The 20,647-nt window shown below is 36.5% G+C and overlaps 1 protein-coding gene across 4 annotated transcripts in view; it reads left to right on the forward strand.

Annotated features, from left to right (window-relative positions):
- LOC117322905 (ras guanyl-releasing protein 3-like) overlaps nucleotides 1-20,647 on the forward strand; it is a 101,654-nt gene that overhangs the window by 29,512 nt on the left and 51,495 nt on the right. For 2 of the 4 annotated variants that reach the window (XM_033877852.1, XM_033877853.1), the window contains exon 2: nucleotides 16,492-16,662. In XM_033877852.1, the coding sequence (XP_033733743.1) occupies nucleotides 16,492-16,662 (171 nt within the window). Of the gene's footprint in view, nucleotides 1-3,049; nucleotides 3,376-16,491; nucleotides 16,663-20,647 lie in introns of those variants that run through there. The other 2 variants (XM_033877854.1, XM_033877851.1) reach the window with 2 other exon arrangements.

Below are 20,647 nucleotides of genomic sequence, written 5' to 3' on the forward strand. Positions count from 1 at the left end.
GACCAATGTAATTGACTCTGTAAGTTGCAGATGATGTAATTTTGTCCATTTTTGTTTGTTAATTTGCCCGGTGTATGTTCGCCTGCCTTTAAACCAGTCTGGATGCGTGGGTGACATTTTCTGCAGATGATTTACATATGGAGAGTGGAGCACTGCATTAGGGAAACCTCGTTATCAGTGGATAGTTTACTAGTTATCGGTCTTAATTGCTATTATGAAAAAACTATGGTATTAATTCTCACATTATTTCATCATTAGGGTATATATTCTATCATTCAACATATTTTTGTAATTTTATCATTATTTATATACGATAAAAATATAGGGAGGCTTTAAACAATAAACCAATGGTAGTACACACACAGATGATTATAGAACCCTTCAGAATGGTTCAGATATGTAGGCAGTGATGTTATTTAATGGGGGGGGTCTGACATTTAAAGGTTTAGATATTAATGCATAATAAGTGGTCTACTGTACCATATCAGGTTATTTTACTTTTGTCTGAATTAATTTTAAGTTTCTTTTTTTTTGATTTTAAAAAAAAATAATTGTGGAGTTTCCACTGTGCTTTCCTGTTATGATGTACAGAGTCCATTTTTTAAGACGCCCTCTAGAATGATTTCAGCATGTCTCATTTTTTTGCAGAAACAACAATTCAGTTAAGATACCACAAAATAGCATTTTTGATCGAATGTTTGGCCACAGAACATTATCCTGAAGAATCCTTCTTGGAGATATTATGTAAATTTTGTCTTGTCATCCTTTCCAATTAGAAAACTTTATAAAAAGATGTGCAGGTCAAAATCAAGGTTAAGGGTCAAGGTCATCAGGTCCAAAAATCAAGGTGAAATTTTGTATATCTTTCACTGATGAACATTTCATTATGACACATCGATGCACACGATGAAACAAAATTGGTTGGAATTGACGAGGAGTAAACTGACCAAAGGTCAAAGTCACTGGGTCGACTGTCAAGGTCACTGGGTTTCAATTTTTTTCATAATTGTTTTTCTTCTGTAGAAACATATAGGGAAGTTATAGTGGACTGAAGCAAAATTAACAAAATTAAAGTTATATAGATAAAAAGCCTGAGAACACTTATACACATGTGGCCTGAAACTCATCATAAATAGACACAGATCTAGTCGAAATCATAAATGAGAAACTGATGACCTGGCTCTGGAATATAGTCAATCTTCGCTTATTCGTGATGTCTCAACGTGAGGGATTGTTAAAATCTAAAATTATGTATGAGAAAGTTACACACTGGAGATTTTAAGTCACACACATACATGTAAGTTTTCCTTATGGCCTCTCCTTAAATTGTTCCCTTAGCCTTAGTGTTAAGGGAATTTTTTTTGTTACAAGCCCTTGGCTGTTATCAAAGCTAACATATGAGTAATCTCAGTATCATAGTGGTATTAACATTTCTGTTAGCCCAGTAAATATTGAGGTGGATGGAAACAAAAATCGTATCATATTACATGTATAATGCATTTTTGATTATGGTTTGATTTTTGAAAATGCCAAATATCAACCTCAGCAATTTGGGCAGATGGCATCTAAATGATTATTGGTTGTATATATATATATATATAAGTTAAAAAGTTTAAGGTGAACCTTACGGACGAAAAATATGCATTTAAAAAGAATAAAAACACGACACAGCAGCTAGCGCTTTCTTCACGTCTAGGTGACTCTTCAGAATGTTTATTTTTTAAAATTGTCGACGTGATGTCATAAATGTATGACGTCACTATACATTCTAAGGACATAACAACGAAGTGGAGATTTAAAGATTTGATGATAATAAAAAAATGTATTTAAAAGAAAAAAATATATATATATATATTATATACAATCGGCGGGGTTCGAACCCACAATAGAGGTGATATCGGAATCAAAAGACGATGTACCTTAATTACCATATGAGCTAGCGAGGTTACAACTAAATTTAGGAAATAATTCATATATCTTGTAATTATAAACTGTATTACATGCATTGTGCAATAAAATACTAGAAAATGAAAAAATTACATAGATCAAATATGTTATTACTTAAGCATAATCTGTGCATATTTGATCTATGTAATTTTTTCATTTTCTAGTATTTTATTGCACAATGCAATCCCTGCCGATTGTATATAATATAGATATATATATATTTTTTTTTAAATACATTTTTTTATTATCATCAAATCTTTAAATCTCCACTTCGTTGTTATGTCCTTAGAATGTATAGTGACGTCATACATTTATGACGTCACGTTGACAATTTAAAAAAATAAACATTCTGAAGAGTCACCTAGACGTGACGAAAGCGCTAGCTGCTGTGTCGTGTTTTAATTCTTTTTAAAAAAAAATATATATATATATATATATATTACCACACAACAGGGTCGTTTACATGTCAGTGTTCTAGTTGTTCTAGTGCAAAAACCACTAAAATAAGATTACCACTAAAATATGTAAACATACAGTATGTGGAAATATCACCTAAGTGAAGGACAAATTTTGTCGGTGTATGGGTCTGACAAATTGATCTGACAAATTGCTGTGTTGATTTGTCTCCGTTAGGGGAAATTAAAGGTAGACATAATTATGTACGGTATAGGGCACCTTAAACAGTACCTATTCATGTTTCATGGAGCAAATCTAATATCTACTAAATCTCATTTTCGTATTGTGATAATATCACTTTACCGGCGGTTAAATAAAATACACATACAAATATGTATAACTACAGGAAAAATTAAATCATTTGACAAGTACAGGACATTGTTATTACTCCTGTATAATTTTATATACTTCCTTTATTGTCTCGAGATAGGATAATACAGTAGTAAAATCGGCGCCCTCAGGGCCCCGCGATTTGACAACAAACATTAACGGACAGTATGTTTACATATACGGTGCTGTGGTATATTTTTAGGAAGTTCTAGACCAGAAGTACATATGAATGAACTTTGTAACTTGTGTATATAAGGGACATGCCTGATGCAGCCATATGGTGGAAGCAATTGTTTAATGTTCATTAAAAGTAGCATTTACATAAGTGTCACAGATGTATATGTGGAGCTAAATATCACCCTAGGCAAACTGGAGTGAAGCATTAGATTCCTTTTGATTGATGTGAGCAGTGTGGTGAATGACGTTTCATTTCTGTATTGAACCTGGAAGCCTGTGGGACTATGCTTTACCACAGGGAAACCTGTGACCATGCCTGGTCCAGCTCGTAGGTACTACCTGTACATGTCAAGCCATGCAAGTGTAGTGCTATTACCAGGGATGTTAATGCTGTGATATTCTGGGATTTTATTTACAATGTGAAAGTGATAATGGCTTCTCAACAGATTAATGATGTGGAGGAAGGTGAGATTTTTTTTTCCAGACAAATTGTTCCATGTACGGATGTGTATATTTTTATATGTGTGTATATGTATGCATCTCGAAGTCATTTGGATATATATGCATTTACCTGCCATCAAGTCAGGGTCAACAGCATTGTTATCTTGTTAATATAGATTGTCTTAAAAATATATTCAGATGATTAAATATTTCATCTGAAATAATAACAAAAAAATTCTGATCACCTGTATGTTTTACATCACTGTTTTGCTTATATGTATCGGAACGTTTAAATTGGAGCTGTAAATCGTTAGGTGTTTATAAAGCTGACAATGCTTTTATGACTGTTATGGGGAATATTTGTGTTGTTAGTCAATATGCTAGTGATAATGGCAAACCACTGGCTCTGGACACTGGTCAAGAGGACACATAGGTGGAAATATAAATAATCAACCCAATAATGGAACTAACAAAGCATCCTCAGAGGAAATCAATTGTGTATGATATTGATGACAAAAAGGAGTTAATGTGAGGACAAATAGTATTGACTAGTACAGTCTACGGCTATTAGTCCTAACATACAGAGGACACATAGTATTGACTAGTACAGTCTACGGCTATTAGTCCTCACACATACAGAGCTAGGACACATAGTATTGACTAGTACAGTCTACGGCTATTAGTCCTCACACAGAGGACACATAGTATTGACTAGTACAGTCTACGGCTATTAGTCCTCACACAGAGGACACATAGTATTGACTAGTACAGTCTACGGCTATTAGTCCTCATACAGAGGACACATAGTATTGACTAGTACAGTCTATGGCTATTAGTCCTCACACATACAGAGGACACATAGTATTGACTAGTACAGTCTACGGCTATTAGTCCTCACACATACAGAGGACACATAGTATTGACTAGTACAGTCTACGGCTATTAGTCCTCATACAGAGGACACATAGTATTGACTGGTACAGTCTACGGCTATTAGTCCTCATACAGAGGACACATAGTATTGACTAGTACAGTCTACGGCTATTAGTCCTCATACAGAGGACACATAGTATTGACTAGTACAGTCTACGGCTATTAGTCCTCACACATACAGAGGACACATAGTATTGACTATCTGTGGGTACCTGTAATTACTACAGCTATTAGTCCTCACACATAACATACAGAGGACACATAGTATTGACTATCTGTGGGTACCTGTAATTACTACAGCTATTAGTCCTCACACATAACATACAGAGGACACATAGTATTGACTATCTGTGGGTACCTGTAATTACTACAGCTATTAGTCCTCACACATACATACAGAGGACACATAGTATTGACTATCTGTGGGTACCTGTAATTACTACAGCTATTAGTCCTCACACACATTACATACAGAGGACACATAGTATTGACTATCTGTGGGTACCTGTAATTACTACAGCTATTAGTCCTCACACATAACATACAGAGGACACATAGTATTGACTATCTGTGGGTACCTGTAATTACTACAGCTATTAGTCCTCACACATAACATACAGAGGACACATAGTATTGACTATCTGTGGGTACCTGTAATTACTACAGCTATTAGTCCTCACACATAACATACAGAGGACACATAGTATTGACTATCTGTGACTACCTGTAATTACTACAGCTATTAGTCCTCACACATAACATACAGAGGACACAAAGTATTGACTATCTGTGGGTACCTGTAATTACTACAGCTATTAGTCCTCACACATAAAATACAGAGGACACATAGTATTGACTATCTGTGACTACCTGTAATTACTACAGCTATTAGTCCTCACACATAACATACAGAGGACACACAGTATTGACTATCGGTGACTACCTGTAATTACTACAGCTATTAGTCCTCACACATAACATACAGAGGACACATAGTATTGACTATCTGTGACTACCTGTAATTACTACAGCTATTAGTCCTCACACATAACATACAGAGGACACATAGTATTGACTACATGTATCTGTTAGTACCTGTAATTACTACAGCTATTAGTCCTCACACATAACATACAGAGGACACATAGTATTGACTATCTGTGGGTACCTGTAATTACTACAGCTATTAGTCCTCACACATAACATACAGAGGACACATAGTATTGACTATCTGTGGGTACCTGTAATTACTACAGCTATTAGTCCTCACACATAACATACAGAGGACACATAGTATTGACTATCTGTGGGTACCTGTAATTACTACAGCTATTAGTCCTCACACATAACATACAGAGGACACATAGTATTGACTATCTGTGGGTACCTGTAATTACTACAGCTATTAGTCCTCACACATAACATACAGAGGACACGTAGTATTGACTATCTGTGGGTACCTGTAATTACTACAGCTATTAGTCCTCACACATAACATACAGAGGACACATAGTATTGACTATCTGTTAGTACCTGTAATTACTACAGCTATTAGTCCTCACACATTACATACAGAGGACACATAGTATTGACTATCTGTGAGTACCTGTAATTACTACAGCTATTAGTCCTCACACATACAGAGGACACATAGTATTGACTATCTGTGGGTACCTGTAATTACTACAGCTATTAGTCCTCACACATAACATACAGAGGACACATAGTATTGACTATCTGTGAGTACCTGTAATTACTACAGCTATTAGTCCTCACACATAACATACAAAGGACACACAGTATTGACTATCTGTGACTACCTGTAATTACTACAGCTATTAGTCCTCACACATAACATACAGAGGACACATAGTATTGACTATCTGTGGGTACCTGTAATTACTACAGCTATTAGTCCTCACACATAAAATACAGAGGACACATAGTATTGACTATCTGTGGGTACCTGTAATTACTACAGCTATTAGTCCTCACACATAACATACAGAGGACACATAGTATTGACTATCTGTGACTACCTGTAATTACTACAGCTATTAGTCCTCACACATAACATACAGAGGACACATAGTATTGACTATCTGTGACTACCTGTAATTACTACAGCTATTAGTCCTCACACATAACATACAGAGGACACATAGTATTGACTATCTGTGACTACCTGTAATTACTACAGCTATTAGGCCTCACACATAACATACAGAGGACAAATAGTATTGACTATCTGTGGGTACCTGTAATTACTACGGCTATTAGTCCTCACACATACAGAGCTAGGACACATAGTATGGACTATCTGTGAGGACTTGTAATTACTACAGCTATTAGTCCTCACACATAACATACAGAGGACACATAGTATTGACTATCTGTGACTACCTGTAATTACTACAGCTATTAGTCCTCACACATAACATACAGAGGACAAATAGTATTGACTATCTGTGGGTACCTGTAATTACTACAGCTATTAGTCCTCACACAGAGGACACATAGTATTGACTATCTGTGTTGTCCACTACTATAGCTATACACCACTTACACAGATATATATTTATGGCCGATACCTCCATCCTTCTCAGTTACTGTATATCGGAAGTGACTTGAACCAAAGTCAACAAATACTCTAAACTGTTAAAGAAGTGAAGTGTCCCCCATCCTGTTTGTCTCCATAAAAAGTTATTTAATATTGTGACAATTAATCTCTTTAAAAAATTTCGAGACTTGGTCCCATCCCTGATTCTGGGTATGGTGGTGAGCTGGCTGACCAAGTATTCTATGTATCTTGAGTTGATCTCATGGTCAGGTGCTAAAGGATTGGGGAAACAGGAAGCTTCACAATCATATGAAATACCCAGTTTAAACAAATAAACTGTCCAAAGTGGTCTGAGAGCTGTGCATACAAACACATGTCTCACCCCAGGCAGGTTTACCATCGGGTCAAACCCCACACAAACTACATTACAGGCGAAAGTGCACTACTTTCTGTGTACACAATGATTTACAGCTTAAAAAGTCAACATGTATATGTGATGGGAAGATAAGTTGGATCAGATAACTAAGGAGAGACACTAAACCCTGATTTATGTATAAATGATTCATATTTTATAGAGGAAGTTTACACATACTTACGGGTTGTGAACATTAAAATTGTCAGGCTCTTTTAAATACGTTTATACGGCATTGAAACTAAAATTGTAACATTCTTATCAATTTACTCAACTACATGTACTGTACTTCACATGATTATATAGGCATGGTTGATTTAATTAATTGATGCGAGTTTTAAGTTGAAATTCAACAACCATATATTGTTTTATACAATCTTGAGAAACAGATTGTCTTCAGAAGTAATGAAAGTCTATAATATGATTTAAAAGATAACAAGAATTAATGGATGTTTAAATATGATCTGTACAAAGGGAATAATCTGCACTGGTCACTGATGGTTTTCCTGGAATTGACAACAGATAGAGAAATATTGTAACTCTTCATCAAATTAAAGGATGTTGATTGTAAACAATCTACAGATGATTGGAATTTCCCTAAAATCTAGTGATTTGTGAAGCATTTGACAATTATACAATGTGGCTATTCCTTCATTGATCGTATTGTCAGCAACATCTGTTTGTTCAGTTCCAGCACCTATACATTTTATTACTTACCTTTATATATATATAATGTATATATAATTGTCAAGTAGTAATAACGACAGTATACAGACAAGTAAATTGTCGATTTTTCGATACGCATCCACCGAACATTTGTTTGTTAGGATCCAGTACCTATATTGGATTATACCGTCGTTACTACTTACTAGCTAGACCCTATAATGTATATATATATATATATATATAAATTGACCCAACTATCTGGTTATTTGACACCTGAATGTACAGGTGAGAAAATGACCTAATTGACAATTAACACATTAGAAGAACAACTGGCAGGCCATTGTCATAGGACCTTAAGCTACCTGTAGATCAGTGAGTCGATTGACCATACCATCATGGTACAATCTAACTTGCCTCCAACAGGTTAGCGTGTCGATTGACCACACCATCATGGTACAACCTTTTGTCCAGTAGCATTATCATTTGCAATTATCTCACAGGTGTTTAAGAAACATAACTTGAAAAAAAAAAAAAAAAAATATTCTGAAAATAAAATTCATTTTCAACATGTGATTTTCAACCTGTATTTAAAGTGTTTTTCTGATAAATTCTCAGCAATTGAAGAAGATAGCATTCATGACATATTTCATGCATACTAACAATGCTATGCAATTTGAAGGTGACGCAGGTATAGATTTAAATACTGGCGGATCCATTTGCCCCATTGTCCGATGTCACAGTCAGTACCATCAACTTGTGTATAAACGGCTCTTAGAGGATGGAAGTATTGTGGGTCGTTACAGGTGAACTCCAGTGAAACAGGTGTGCTCGATACATTGAACCCCTGAACAACGCAATTGTTGCACTTATAGCTACAGGGGAGGCCGGGATATGCTGTGTATATAGGTGATTATTGATAGAGAAACCAGTGTTTATATACAGGTATAGGATTATAGTCTACCAGGATGGTGTTGTTTATCGTATGTCAAACCGTGAGAATATCGTCAACACTCTGTAATAGGAATTCAGAAAAAACAGTCTTGATTATTCCAGTTGTTACCAAAACAAATGAATTTTCAATGAAATAATTGTTTTGACCGAGTTTATACACAAATCTGACCATGGATATATCTAAAACTGGAACATTATTCAGTATTGGAAACAAGATTGAGGTAAGTTTATAGGAAACATGATTGAGGTAAGGTTATATATTTCAAATGTTCAGAGGATAATATATGTCACAACCTAATAATATAGATTGAGATCAAGTTTTAATGTCTAGCATAATTATAGTGAAAATCACAATTATCTTTAAAACAAAGAGAATCAAGATTTATCCTTTAAAACTCAGGTATACTAGCTAGCTTGATCAAGTTACACTGACAGAAGTCATTAGAAGGAAGTCATTGAGGCAGCTAGGTCTTGTACATAAAGAAGGGCACGGAGGCCGGCTCTGTAGATACATCAATAAGGTCACTGAGGCCCTGTAGATACATCAATAAGGTCACTGAGGCCGGCCCTGTAGATACAACAATAAGGTCACTGAGGCCAGCCCTGTAGATACATCAATAAGGTCACTGAGGCCGGCCCTGTAGATACATCAATAAGGTCACTGAGGCCGGCCCTGTAGATACATCAATAAGGTCACTGAGGCCCTGTAGATACATTAATAAGGTCACTGAAGCCGGCCCTGTAGATACATCAATAAGGCCACTGAGGCCGGCCCTGTAGATACATCAATAAGGCCACTGAGGCCCTGTAGATACATCAATAAGGCCACTGAGGCCGGCCCTGTAGATAAAACAATAAGGTCACTGAGGCCCTGTAGATACATCAATAAGGTCACTGGGGCCGGCCCTGTAGATACATCAATAAGGTCACTGAGGCCGGCCCTGTAGATACATCAATAAGGTCACTGAGGCCGGCCCTGTAGATACAACAATAAGGTCACTGAGGCCGGCCCTGTAGATACATCAATAAGGTCACTGAGGCCGGCCCTGTAGATTCATCTATAAGGTCACTGAGGCCGGCCCTGTAGATACATCAATAAGGTCACTGAGGCCCTGTAGATACAACAATAAGGTCACTGAGGCCGGCCCTGTAGATACATCAATAAGGTCACTGAGGCCGGCCCTGTAGATACATCAATAAGGTCACTGAGGCTGGCCCTGTAGATACATCAATAAGGTCACTGAGGCCGGCCCTGTAGATACATCAATAAGGTCACTGAGGCCGGCCCTGTAGATACATCAATAAGGTCACTGAGGCCGGCCCTGTAGATACATCAATAAGGTCACTGAGGCCGGCCCTGTAGATACATCAATAAGGTCACTGAGGCCGGCCCTGTAGATACAACAATAAGGTCACTGAGGCCGGCCCTGTAGATACATCAATAAGGTCACTGAGGCCGGCCCTGTAGATACAACAATAAGGTCACTGAGGCCGGCCCTGTAGATACATCAATAAGGTCACTGAGGCCGGCCCTGTAGATACATCTATAAGGTCACTGAGGCCGGCCCTGTAGATACATCAATAAGGTCACTGAGGCCGGCCCTGTAGATACAACAATAAGGTCACTGAGGCCGGCCCTGTAGATACATCAATAAGGTCACCGAGGCCGGCCCTGTAGATACAACAATAAGGTCACTGAGGCAGGCCCTGTAGATACATCAATAAGGTCACTGAGGCCCTGTAGATACATCAATAAGGTCACTGAGGCCGGCCCTGTAGATACAACAATAAGGTCACTGAGGCAGGCCCTGTAGATACATCAATAAGGTTACTGAGGCAGGCCCTGTAGATACATCAATAAGGTCACTGAGGCCCTGTAGATACATCAATAAGGTCACTGAGTCCCTGTAGATACATCTATAAAACCTAAGATAGAAATGCAGGATTGAGTGGTGTTATCTCATATACTGTAACTATTTCATGAAAGAATGTATTTTAATGTTTAACAATGCCCAGAATATCAAAATTATTTTTGATTGTATTTTCATTGAATATTTAATCAAAAGGGTGTGATCTATGATGATGTTAAGAATCCCTTTTAGATTAATTTTTTTTATCTATTTACTAATGAGCACATTAATGAAAAATTTTGCATGGATCGTATTCATTATTATCTTCTCAGGTCTCTTCAGGATCATAATCAAACTGTATTAGAGGTCAATATTTCTTTCAAAATCATATAATGTTTTTAGCTCTCCATCATCAAATGGTGGACTATCTAAATTGACGTACACGCGTACATCTATGGTCTATCGTCCATTGTTTGTCTGTGGTATGTCATTCTTAAATAGCAGTTGAGGAATTGTGCCCGTTCAATTTTGAATCTGATCAAGAAAACAAAATGGCTGACAGACAGTCATCATGGATTTTGACAGTTGAATTTTGTTATGACTATTTATTGAGGAGGATATTTCTCAAACTTGAGAAGAAGATTCCCCTTGGTTCCTAGGTGTACCCATTCATTGACTCTGGTCGGGAATCAAAATGGCTGACAAGTAGCTCTTACATATTGACAGTTGAAACTTTTTATTCATATTTCTCAGAAAGTTCTTCTTTGATCGTTCTTAGACTTGATATGTAGTTTTCCCTTGTTATCAAATGATTAAGGGTAATCGAGGAAAGAAGGGAAAACAAGAGAAAAGACAGGTCTGTCATAGGACCAATAAAAATCATTCAGTGGTGGGTGACAACACCCATCTGGGATATCTCTTGTTCAAATGTTTTAAAATCCCAGCAAGGTAAACATCCAATAGACATATTAGGGGTATAATGGAGATAGGTATGAAATGTTTGTTGAAGGAGGCTTTTGTACTCTAATCCAGTCTGGCAGAAACTGAAAAAAAAAAAAATTTGTTTGTGGATGTCCGGGGTCAACCAGTAATAATCTGTGAATGTCATGCAGCATATCTCCTATTGAAATCTTTATTACGGGGTAATTAAGCATGAACATGTTTATTTAGTTTCCGCAATGAAAATAAATGCCATGATTTTTTTATTTTTGTGTGATATGAAATGTGCCGTGATTTTGACTGATTTTACTGCTGATTAATGAATAATGACCAAGAGGGAAACTGATTCATCTGACAGAAATTACCAAAATTACACGATCGTTATCAAATGCCAAAGTGATTGTCTAATCTATGTATAGGTAGTCATTATTTTATTCCATCATAATTATCTGGGTGTGCATATAACAAGTTTGTGTGTTTTTAATGGATAATGTGACAATATAACAACAGTTGACAATATGACAACAGCGTACTATGGTATAAAAATTAAATCGTTCTGACCTTGATACACTGAGTACAGATATATTGTTCAGTTGGGATGCCTGGAATTCGTCCTATCCTGGACTAAAATTGGAGGCCAAATGTTACAGCAACAGCTGGACCAGTATAACCAATATAAATAAATAGAATTAACTAAAAAAAGACCTTTAATAGAGCAAACATCAATTCAAACTGACATTTTTAACAGGATCTTGTATGAAGGATTGACTGATCATTCATCTATTTTCTGGACGGATTGTTTTTACCTTGCAGATCTCAAGAGCATTACACGCAGATATCTGATCTGTATATATTCTCATGTAAAAAAATCTGTAAAACTAGAGCTTAATTGGTATATTCTAAACTATATTTATCATATTGTTGATGATAAAATAAAATCTAATATTAATCAAATTATAATATTGTGTGACCAAACCCTAAAACTCATTCCTATCCAGGAAACTTACAAAGGAAACAAGACCTTCGGTTGGATATAAAATGTTCTATAATTGTGTTTACTGGCCTAAAATGCTTATAGAATGTTATTGAGGATCTTATTGGTTGACTGAATGACCTATCACTACCCTCCTCTGCTGACTTAAAACAGCAATACGTGTAACTTTCACTTTATAGTGGAGGGTAGAAAAATGAAAATTAATTAGTGATTGGCTGAAGATAGAAAATAAATGAAAAATTAGTCAAAAAAAAAAAAATATATATATAAAAAGGCAGTTGATCTCAAATTTCTAGAAGGGTTCGTAAATCTTCAGCTTCACATATTTTTATAATGTTGCCGAACCAAGAAGTAGTGGATCTTATATTTTAGTGATATATTAAGTTGTGGTTTACAAATGAATAAGGAGATTTGAATATATTAACAACTGTTACCGGTAAATACTTTATTTGTGTTTAATATTAAAAACATTGATAATAAAGGCATGTATTAAATGTACTTGAGATGAACATAAACTATAAAAAGGCAATTTAGAAAACCGGTTTTTATCGATTACCAATTGATTTCAAGTTTCTGATAATCAATTCTGAAAATGAAACCGTTTCCCATCACTAAAATTGAATGCTCTTTGTAAACATGCCTCCATTTATGATCAATGTTGAACCAAAGTAGGAAAATCCTTCAGAAGATTACATAAGAGGTCAGAATTCTAAAATTAGACTTACAGGCATGCAGGTTTATGAGACAACTAACTGACTATATATATATATATAATAAAATAAAAAACCAAACACAGATCTGCTGTCTCCCTAGTACTTTCGCAGCTACATTCTGCCGCTCTTCAGGGGATAAAGAGCGGCAGAATGTAGCCGCGAAAGTACTAGGGAGACAGCAGATCTGTGTTTGGTTTTTTATTTTGTTATTATTTACCGTCACATGGACATTTCAACTTTATTCTATATATATATATATATATATAACACGTGTTGTGTCATAGTATTGTTAAGAACAAGCTGTAAGCCTTGTGTCAAACATATTATCTTGCCATAACGACAATAATGTATAAGCTTAGGCTAACACCTTTCCTCTCGTGTAACAGACTGTCTTACTAAACAATGTGTTACAGTGAAACATGTTACATCGACTTACATGTCAAAATGCACTTCTATCATTTCTATGTCCAATAACATCATTTAACGTCCTACACCTCTCTGCCTCTCCCCTATTCTAATTCTGGACTGGTCAGAAATTGTTTCCATCTAAATTTCCTTTGCAAATCTTCCCAAGTGCTAAAGATCCAGGGTACTCATCTATGGCTTGTTGGTTCCTGCTAAGGAGTGATAGGAAATTACCTCAGATAAATGACATCGACTTATATTCAAGGTCACAGAGTCATATAGTAAAAGATTCCTTCTTCTTATGTTCTGAAAAAACCAAGGATGCTCATCTTTGTCCAGTAGGTACCTGCTATGGATTGCTTTAAAGTTTCTTCATACAAATGACTCTGATCTGTTTTCAAAGTTACAGTGATCAGGTTCCCGAAGACCCATCGATAGATAAACTATATGGCGGAGTTATATAGGTTGTTTGAGGTGGCCTTTTGATAGAGGTTGTTTGAGGTGGCCTTTTGATAGAGGTTGTTTGAGGTGGCCTTTTGATAGAGGTGGTCTTTTGATAGAGGTTGTTTGAGGTGGCCTTTTGATAGAGGTTGGTTGAGGTGGCCTTTTGATAGAGGTTGGTTGAGGTGGCTTTTTCATAGAGGTGATTCAAGATGGCCTTTTGATAGAAGTTGTTTGAGGTAGTCTTTTGAGCAGATTTGATTGTATCTGCCGTTTAGTGCTATGATTTAAACCTAAACATATCTGATACACTGTTATTACAATGATTTTACCTGATTTTCTCTGTTTACTTCTTTATCAAGCACGATGGTAGCTTTAAATATTTTGGTGTCCTACAAAATGTTCCATCCATGATCAGCATGTAGGGATCTAGTAGGTCTACAGATGTACTGCAGTATTAGCTGACCGGCCAGACCACCTACAGGAATAGTGTGATTGGGCATTGATTAGCTAAACATGTCCCCAGGCATTATTTATAGACTGGTCCATATAGATGATGTACAAATATAGCTCACCAGTCTACTGAGAATAGTACATTCTGGCTCGACTCAGGTGCATGCATCCTAATGGGGATCCTTACACTCTTGTTAAGGGGTCATGCTACTCTATAGAAACAGCAGCAATGACTTAGAAATTACATAACACACTGAAATGTTCATCTATGGGATTTAAAATATTGTTTAAGATGATGCATAGAAAACATTTATTTTCATATATATGCATAATGTTGCTAATTGGTTGTTAGCTCACCTGCCCAAAATGGCTTGAGCTTATATAATGGCATGGGGTGTCGTCTGTTGTCCCATCAATATTTCCTTTAAATCGCTACTAGTCCTAGTGCCTGAATGGGATGTGATAAACTTTGGTCTGGAGCATTATTGGCCGATGGAGATCCATTGATGTTTAAATGAGGAGTATGATTCCCCAGGAAGCTGGGAGACGGGGCCCAATACTGGCAAAAGTGGAAATGAGGCATTTTTTAAAAATCCTTCTTTAAGAATGAAAGGCTGTTGTCCATGTTTGGTTGAACCGGCTGTTGGGAGAGGCAGCTGAAAAGTATTAAAATATTTGTAATAGAAGTGAAAATGAGAGTACTTGCCATAATTACTGAAATATCCAGACATGTGATACATACCCTCTGGGCCTCTTGTTTTATAATGGTAAGATGGTAAGTTGTTGATGCTTTAGACTGCACTTTTCTTTTAGTCCACCATTATCAGATGGCCCTCCATTTGTCTGTCTGTCTGTAAACAATATTTGTTACTGTTATTTCTTGCCAAGTACTGGAAGGATATTTCTCAAACTTTAGATGTAGGGCCCCTTGGTCCCAATTTAAGTAGTTCTGCTTGTTCAGTTTTGAATCTGATCAGAAAAACAAAATGGCCATGAGGCAGCCATCTTGTATTTCGAAAATTGAAGTTTGTTATCACTATTATTTGGGATGTATCTGAAAGAGATTTCTCAAGCTTGAGTTCCTAGGTGTGCCCATTAAGTTTTGAGTCTGATCGACTAAAACAACATGGCTGCCTGATGGTCGTCTTTGATTTTAACAGTTGAAGTTTGCTGTCACTATTTTCTGATAATTACTGGACGGATATTTCTTAAGCTTCAAATGTAAATTTTACTTGGTCCCTAGTACATATTCAATTTTGAGTCAGAAATGAAATGGCTGACAGACAGCCTTCTTTGTTTTTGTCATTTGTTATCAAGTTTTCTTGAAAGTTCTTCTTTAGTCTTGCTTAGACTTCATATTTAGGATCCACTTTTTAGCAAACGATTAAGAGGAAGAGAGAAAGAAGGAAAAGGAGAGAAAAGACAAGTCTTCCAAATTACCAATAAATTTCATTCACAATATAATATCATTTATGCCTTCAGAATTGTGGAGACACAGTGGTCTAGTGGTAGGATGCAGGGTTATGTGTCAAAAGAGCACTGTGTTGTATCCTTGAACAAGATGTTTTACTTTAGCTGTTGCTTTATATCCAACTCAAATTAAATTTTCAGTGCCTATATCTGATTTGGTATTTAACCTGTAGATTGTTTAGGAGTTATCTCCTCTAGAGTCGTTATGTAATTAGCTATGATTAATTAATATTACTGAATTCAATAGGGGAAATGAATACCTATTGTTGTGTACCTTTCAATTGTGTCATGTAAATTTCAAACATGCTGTGATTTAATATGATGGTTTATGATAATTATTGTTATGCCTTCAGAATGTGTGCCCCCTGATTGTAGCGGTCAGACACAACCAATGCCTGTGGAAGACTACACACAAGTCCAGTCACACCTAGACCTGATGGAGGAGGATAAACCCCTCATACCCGGGGTCACCGTCCGGGCTGCCACGCCCGAACGACTCGTCCACCTCTGTGTCGAAAGCTTTGGTAAGACACAGACTCCTTTACTACTAGACTGAGCTGTCATACAGTCTTTTCAATTATGATCTTAATTAATTGCTTTCTTGAAAAATTGGTATTTTATCTATGGCAGAGTGTCCTTCACCTGTAGCCTTCCATCATTGTGCCAAAAATAAGGTCATTGTTACTATCAATAGCTATTCATTGTCCACACTTTACCAAATGCATTGATATTTTACTTCTCCTGAGACTTCATCCACTTAGTCACAATCATCATCCCTTGTGCAAGTTTGCATTTCAATGACCTGGGGTCAAAAATGAGGTCACTGTTACTATAAATACAAATATCAAGTGACCTACTGCAATTGCCTTTTGTCCATTGTCGTGTGTCATCAGTTGTCTGTGCGTAAACCTTTTTCAATAACGAAGAAGCCCAGAGACCTGACATTGGGCCAGTAGCATGCTTGATCACAAGGCTAACAAGTTTGTTAAATGAATGACCTTGACCTACATTCAAGGTCACTTGGTTCAAATTGGCTTTAATCTTTAAACAACTTCTTTTCATTGATTTTCGAGACCCAGGGTCATGATATTTATAGAGGACCATGTGTAGATGTGCATGCAACTTTCTTTTTCCCAAAATTATGGTTGCCATGGCAAGTGGTCACTATAAACAGGTTTTCCGATAAGAACCATAACTAATTTTGTCCGGACAACTCCTCCTAACCCGAAGGGCCGATTTCAATGAAACTTCACACAAATATAGAGGACCATGTGTAGATGTGCATGCCATTTTCTTTTTCTCAAAATTATGGTTGCTATGGCAACTGGTCACTATATTACTGGGTTATCTTAGTTAGCCTCTAATTAACAGCTCCAATTCACCATTGACTCGTGCAGATTGCGGGGGTATTAGTCAGCCATCCTAGCGACAGTTCTAGTTCATTTCATAAAAATGTATGTTGAGGTCAAAAACTAAAGTCAAAGGTCCCAAGATATTGGGTCAAGGTCAAATTTTGCATCTTTTCACTGATTAACAATTTGCTATGACATGATGAAGCAAAGTTGGACCGAAATGAAAGAATGAGTAAACAGACCTGAGGTTAAGTCCAATGGGTCAAGAGGTTAAAGGTTACATTTTCTATCTTTTCACTGCTGAGCATTTTGTTATAACTTTGTGAAGCTAAAGCTGGTCAGAATTAAACAGGTAGTTTATTAACCAAAGGTCAAGGGCACTGAGTCAAAGGACAAAGTCATTTGAGTCCATAGTTCAGGAACATATTGGATCTCTGACAATACATCTTACTGTTATTGGTATGAGGTTTTTCAGGTTCAGATAAAACAAATTTAAGCTAACAAATGAGTATATACTAGACGGTTCTGTGATTTTGCACCTGTCAATCTACTGCCAATCAGCATACCTGTCATGGACCAGCTGATTGAGAGCATTTTTGGCTTTGACGTCACAAGTTCATCCACAGCCAGTATGGTAGAAAAGTGATAGCTGTACATTCTTATACATAATATTGCATATCATTCAGGTTACACTTGAAGTATAACTTGTTGATTATCCTTAGAAATTTCTGGTGTCATTTGATCATGTTGTTTGTGTTAACACTTCTTTTCAAGGTCATTGTACCTAAGAATGTCCAGGTTACAATATACTCACGAGGAAACAATGTACCTGTTATTGTTTGTATAAACATTACACAGTTCTTTTCCTTATTTACTATACATTAAATCACTAGCCTTTCCTTAATGGGTAACTGTGTAGTTTCATATCCATAGAACCCAGGGCAGGGGATACAAAAACATATCATAAATATTTAAAAGCGTGCTATTACATGATGAAGGTAGCAAGTGTTTTGTCATAAAACTAAAGTGGCTATCAGTCTGGTCTTGGCTTACCTTGACCTTTCGTTTGGATTACCTGTGACGTGACATATTTACATTTATGAGGCTGTAAAAGGAAGAACATCTTACTTGTTTTCATGTGTGGCAAAGAAATTTATCAAATCTCAGAATGTATGCACATGTTAATAGCAGTTGAGGGAAGTTGTAAAATTATTTGGTAGAAAAATTAATATGGTGGGAAAATATTATATGTCAACTCTGAGTATTTTATTTCATTAGAGAAATTAAAACCAGGCTATATTGGTAATAAAGCACATTGTAGACTTACAGAGTACATATCCTCTTATTCCACTAAATCTAGTTTCCAGGCTTGTGATTGGTCAAGTACATATCCTCTTATTCCACTAAATCTAGTTCCCATTCTTGTGATTGGTCAAGTACATATCCTCTTATTCCACTAAATCTAGTTCCCATGCTTGTGATTGGTCAAGTACATATCCTCTTATTCCACTAAATCTAGTTCCCATGCTTGTGATTGGTCAAACACTGAATGTTGGTTTAAGGAAACCATACCAACCTCACATTGTGTATGTGTTACTACGTCTATGATGTATTTAGTTTTGTATTGATGTAAGACACTACTGTCATTAATTAACATTGAATACCACCATTAAATCTCTACCTCACCTGGCCTGAATGGCCAATATGTTTACGCTGTGGTGCAGAGTCTGTCCTCCTTTGGGCGTCTGTCCTCCTTTGGGCGTCTGTTCTTTGTCCATCTTATGTCAACATTTTCCTTTAAACAATTTTTTTTTTCAATAAACAAAAGACCTGGAATCATGATAGTTGGCAGGTATATTCCAGGAATGGAGCCTGACAAAGTTGCAGAAAGAAATGACCTTGACCCATATTCAAGGTTATAGAGGTTAGATTTGTTGAAACCTTTAAACATCATTAACCAAGAGTCCCAACATCAGAATATTTGAATGATAAATTCTTATTATTAACCAAGAATACCAAAGATATGCCTCCGATTGGTCAGAATTTGAATATAATGTCTGATGTACCTGAAACAAATTAGTACATAGGGGTTTTGAGGGATGCCAACACAATGGTTACAATTCCGAATAACTGTCATGGTCATGAAATGGAGAACTCTGATTCATCAAAATTTAGATGTTGTCTGATTTCTAACAAAAAGTCATGTGTATAGGTGTATGAGAACTTTAGGAACAACATCCAGTGGGAATATTATACAAAGTGCTGAATTGTCTGATTTTGGATAGAATTTAGCATGAATAGGTGTACAGTGCAACACCACAGCATAAACCGATCGAAATGGCATACAGAATTGATCCTTCTTGTTTATAGTAATAAAGAACTTACCACTATCAATCCCTCCCGATAACGAAGCTAATGATAAAACAAGCTTCAATTTAAAATGAAATGTCATTGTCCTGAATAACGTTTGCAAGAACTGGTTATTGTTTAAAATTATTGTAATATCATTATAGTTTTCAATGAAATAAATACCCCTTATCGTGCCCCATAAGTACAGAGGGGTAGCTATATATAGTGTCAGGCTGGAAGCAAGCTCAGTGACAATGGCATAGGGTTATATAATGAAGTTAGGGACCCTGTATTGTAATGGTAGGGACCCTGTATTGTAATGGTAGAATCCTGTATTGTAATGGTACAGACCCTGTATTGTAATGGTAGGGACCCTGTATTGTAATGGTAGGGACCAATTATTGTAATGGTAGAATCCTGTATTGTAATGGTACAGACCCTGTATTGTAATGGTAGGGACCCTGTATTGTAATGGTAGGGACCAATTATTGTAATGGTAGAATCCTGTATTGTAATGGTAGGGACCCAGTATTGTAATGGTAGGGACCCTGTATTGTAATGGTAGGGACCCTGTATTGTAATGGTAGGGACCCTGTATTGTAATGGTAGGGACCCTGTATTGTAACGGTAGGGACCCTGTATTGTAATGGTAGGGACCCTGTATTGTAATGGTAGGGACCCAGTATTGTTATGGTAGGGACCCTGTATTGTAATGGTACAGACCCTGTATTGTAATGGTAGGGACCCTGTATTGTAATGGTAGGGACCCTGTATTGTAATGGTAGGGACCCTGTATTGTAACGGTAGG

The sequence above is a fragment of the Pecten maximus genome, chromosome 3, assembly GCF_902652985.1.
Source record: "Pecten maximus chromosome 3, xPecMax1.1, whole genome shotgun sequence".
In the NCBI taxonomy this organism is placed as follows: Eukaryota; Metazoa; Mollusca; class Bivalvia; order Pectinida; family Pectinidae; genus Pecten; species Pecten maximus.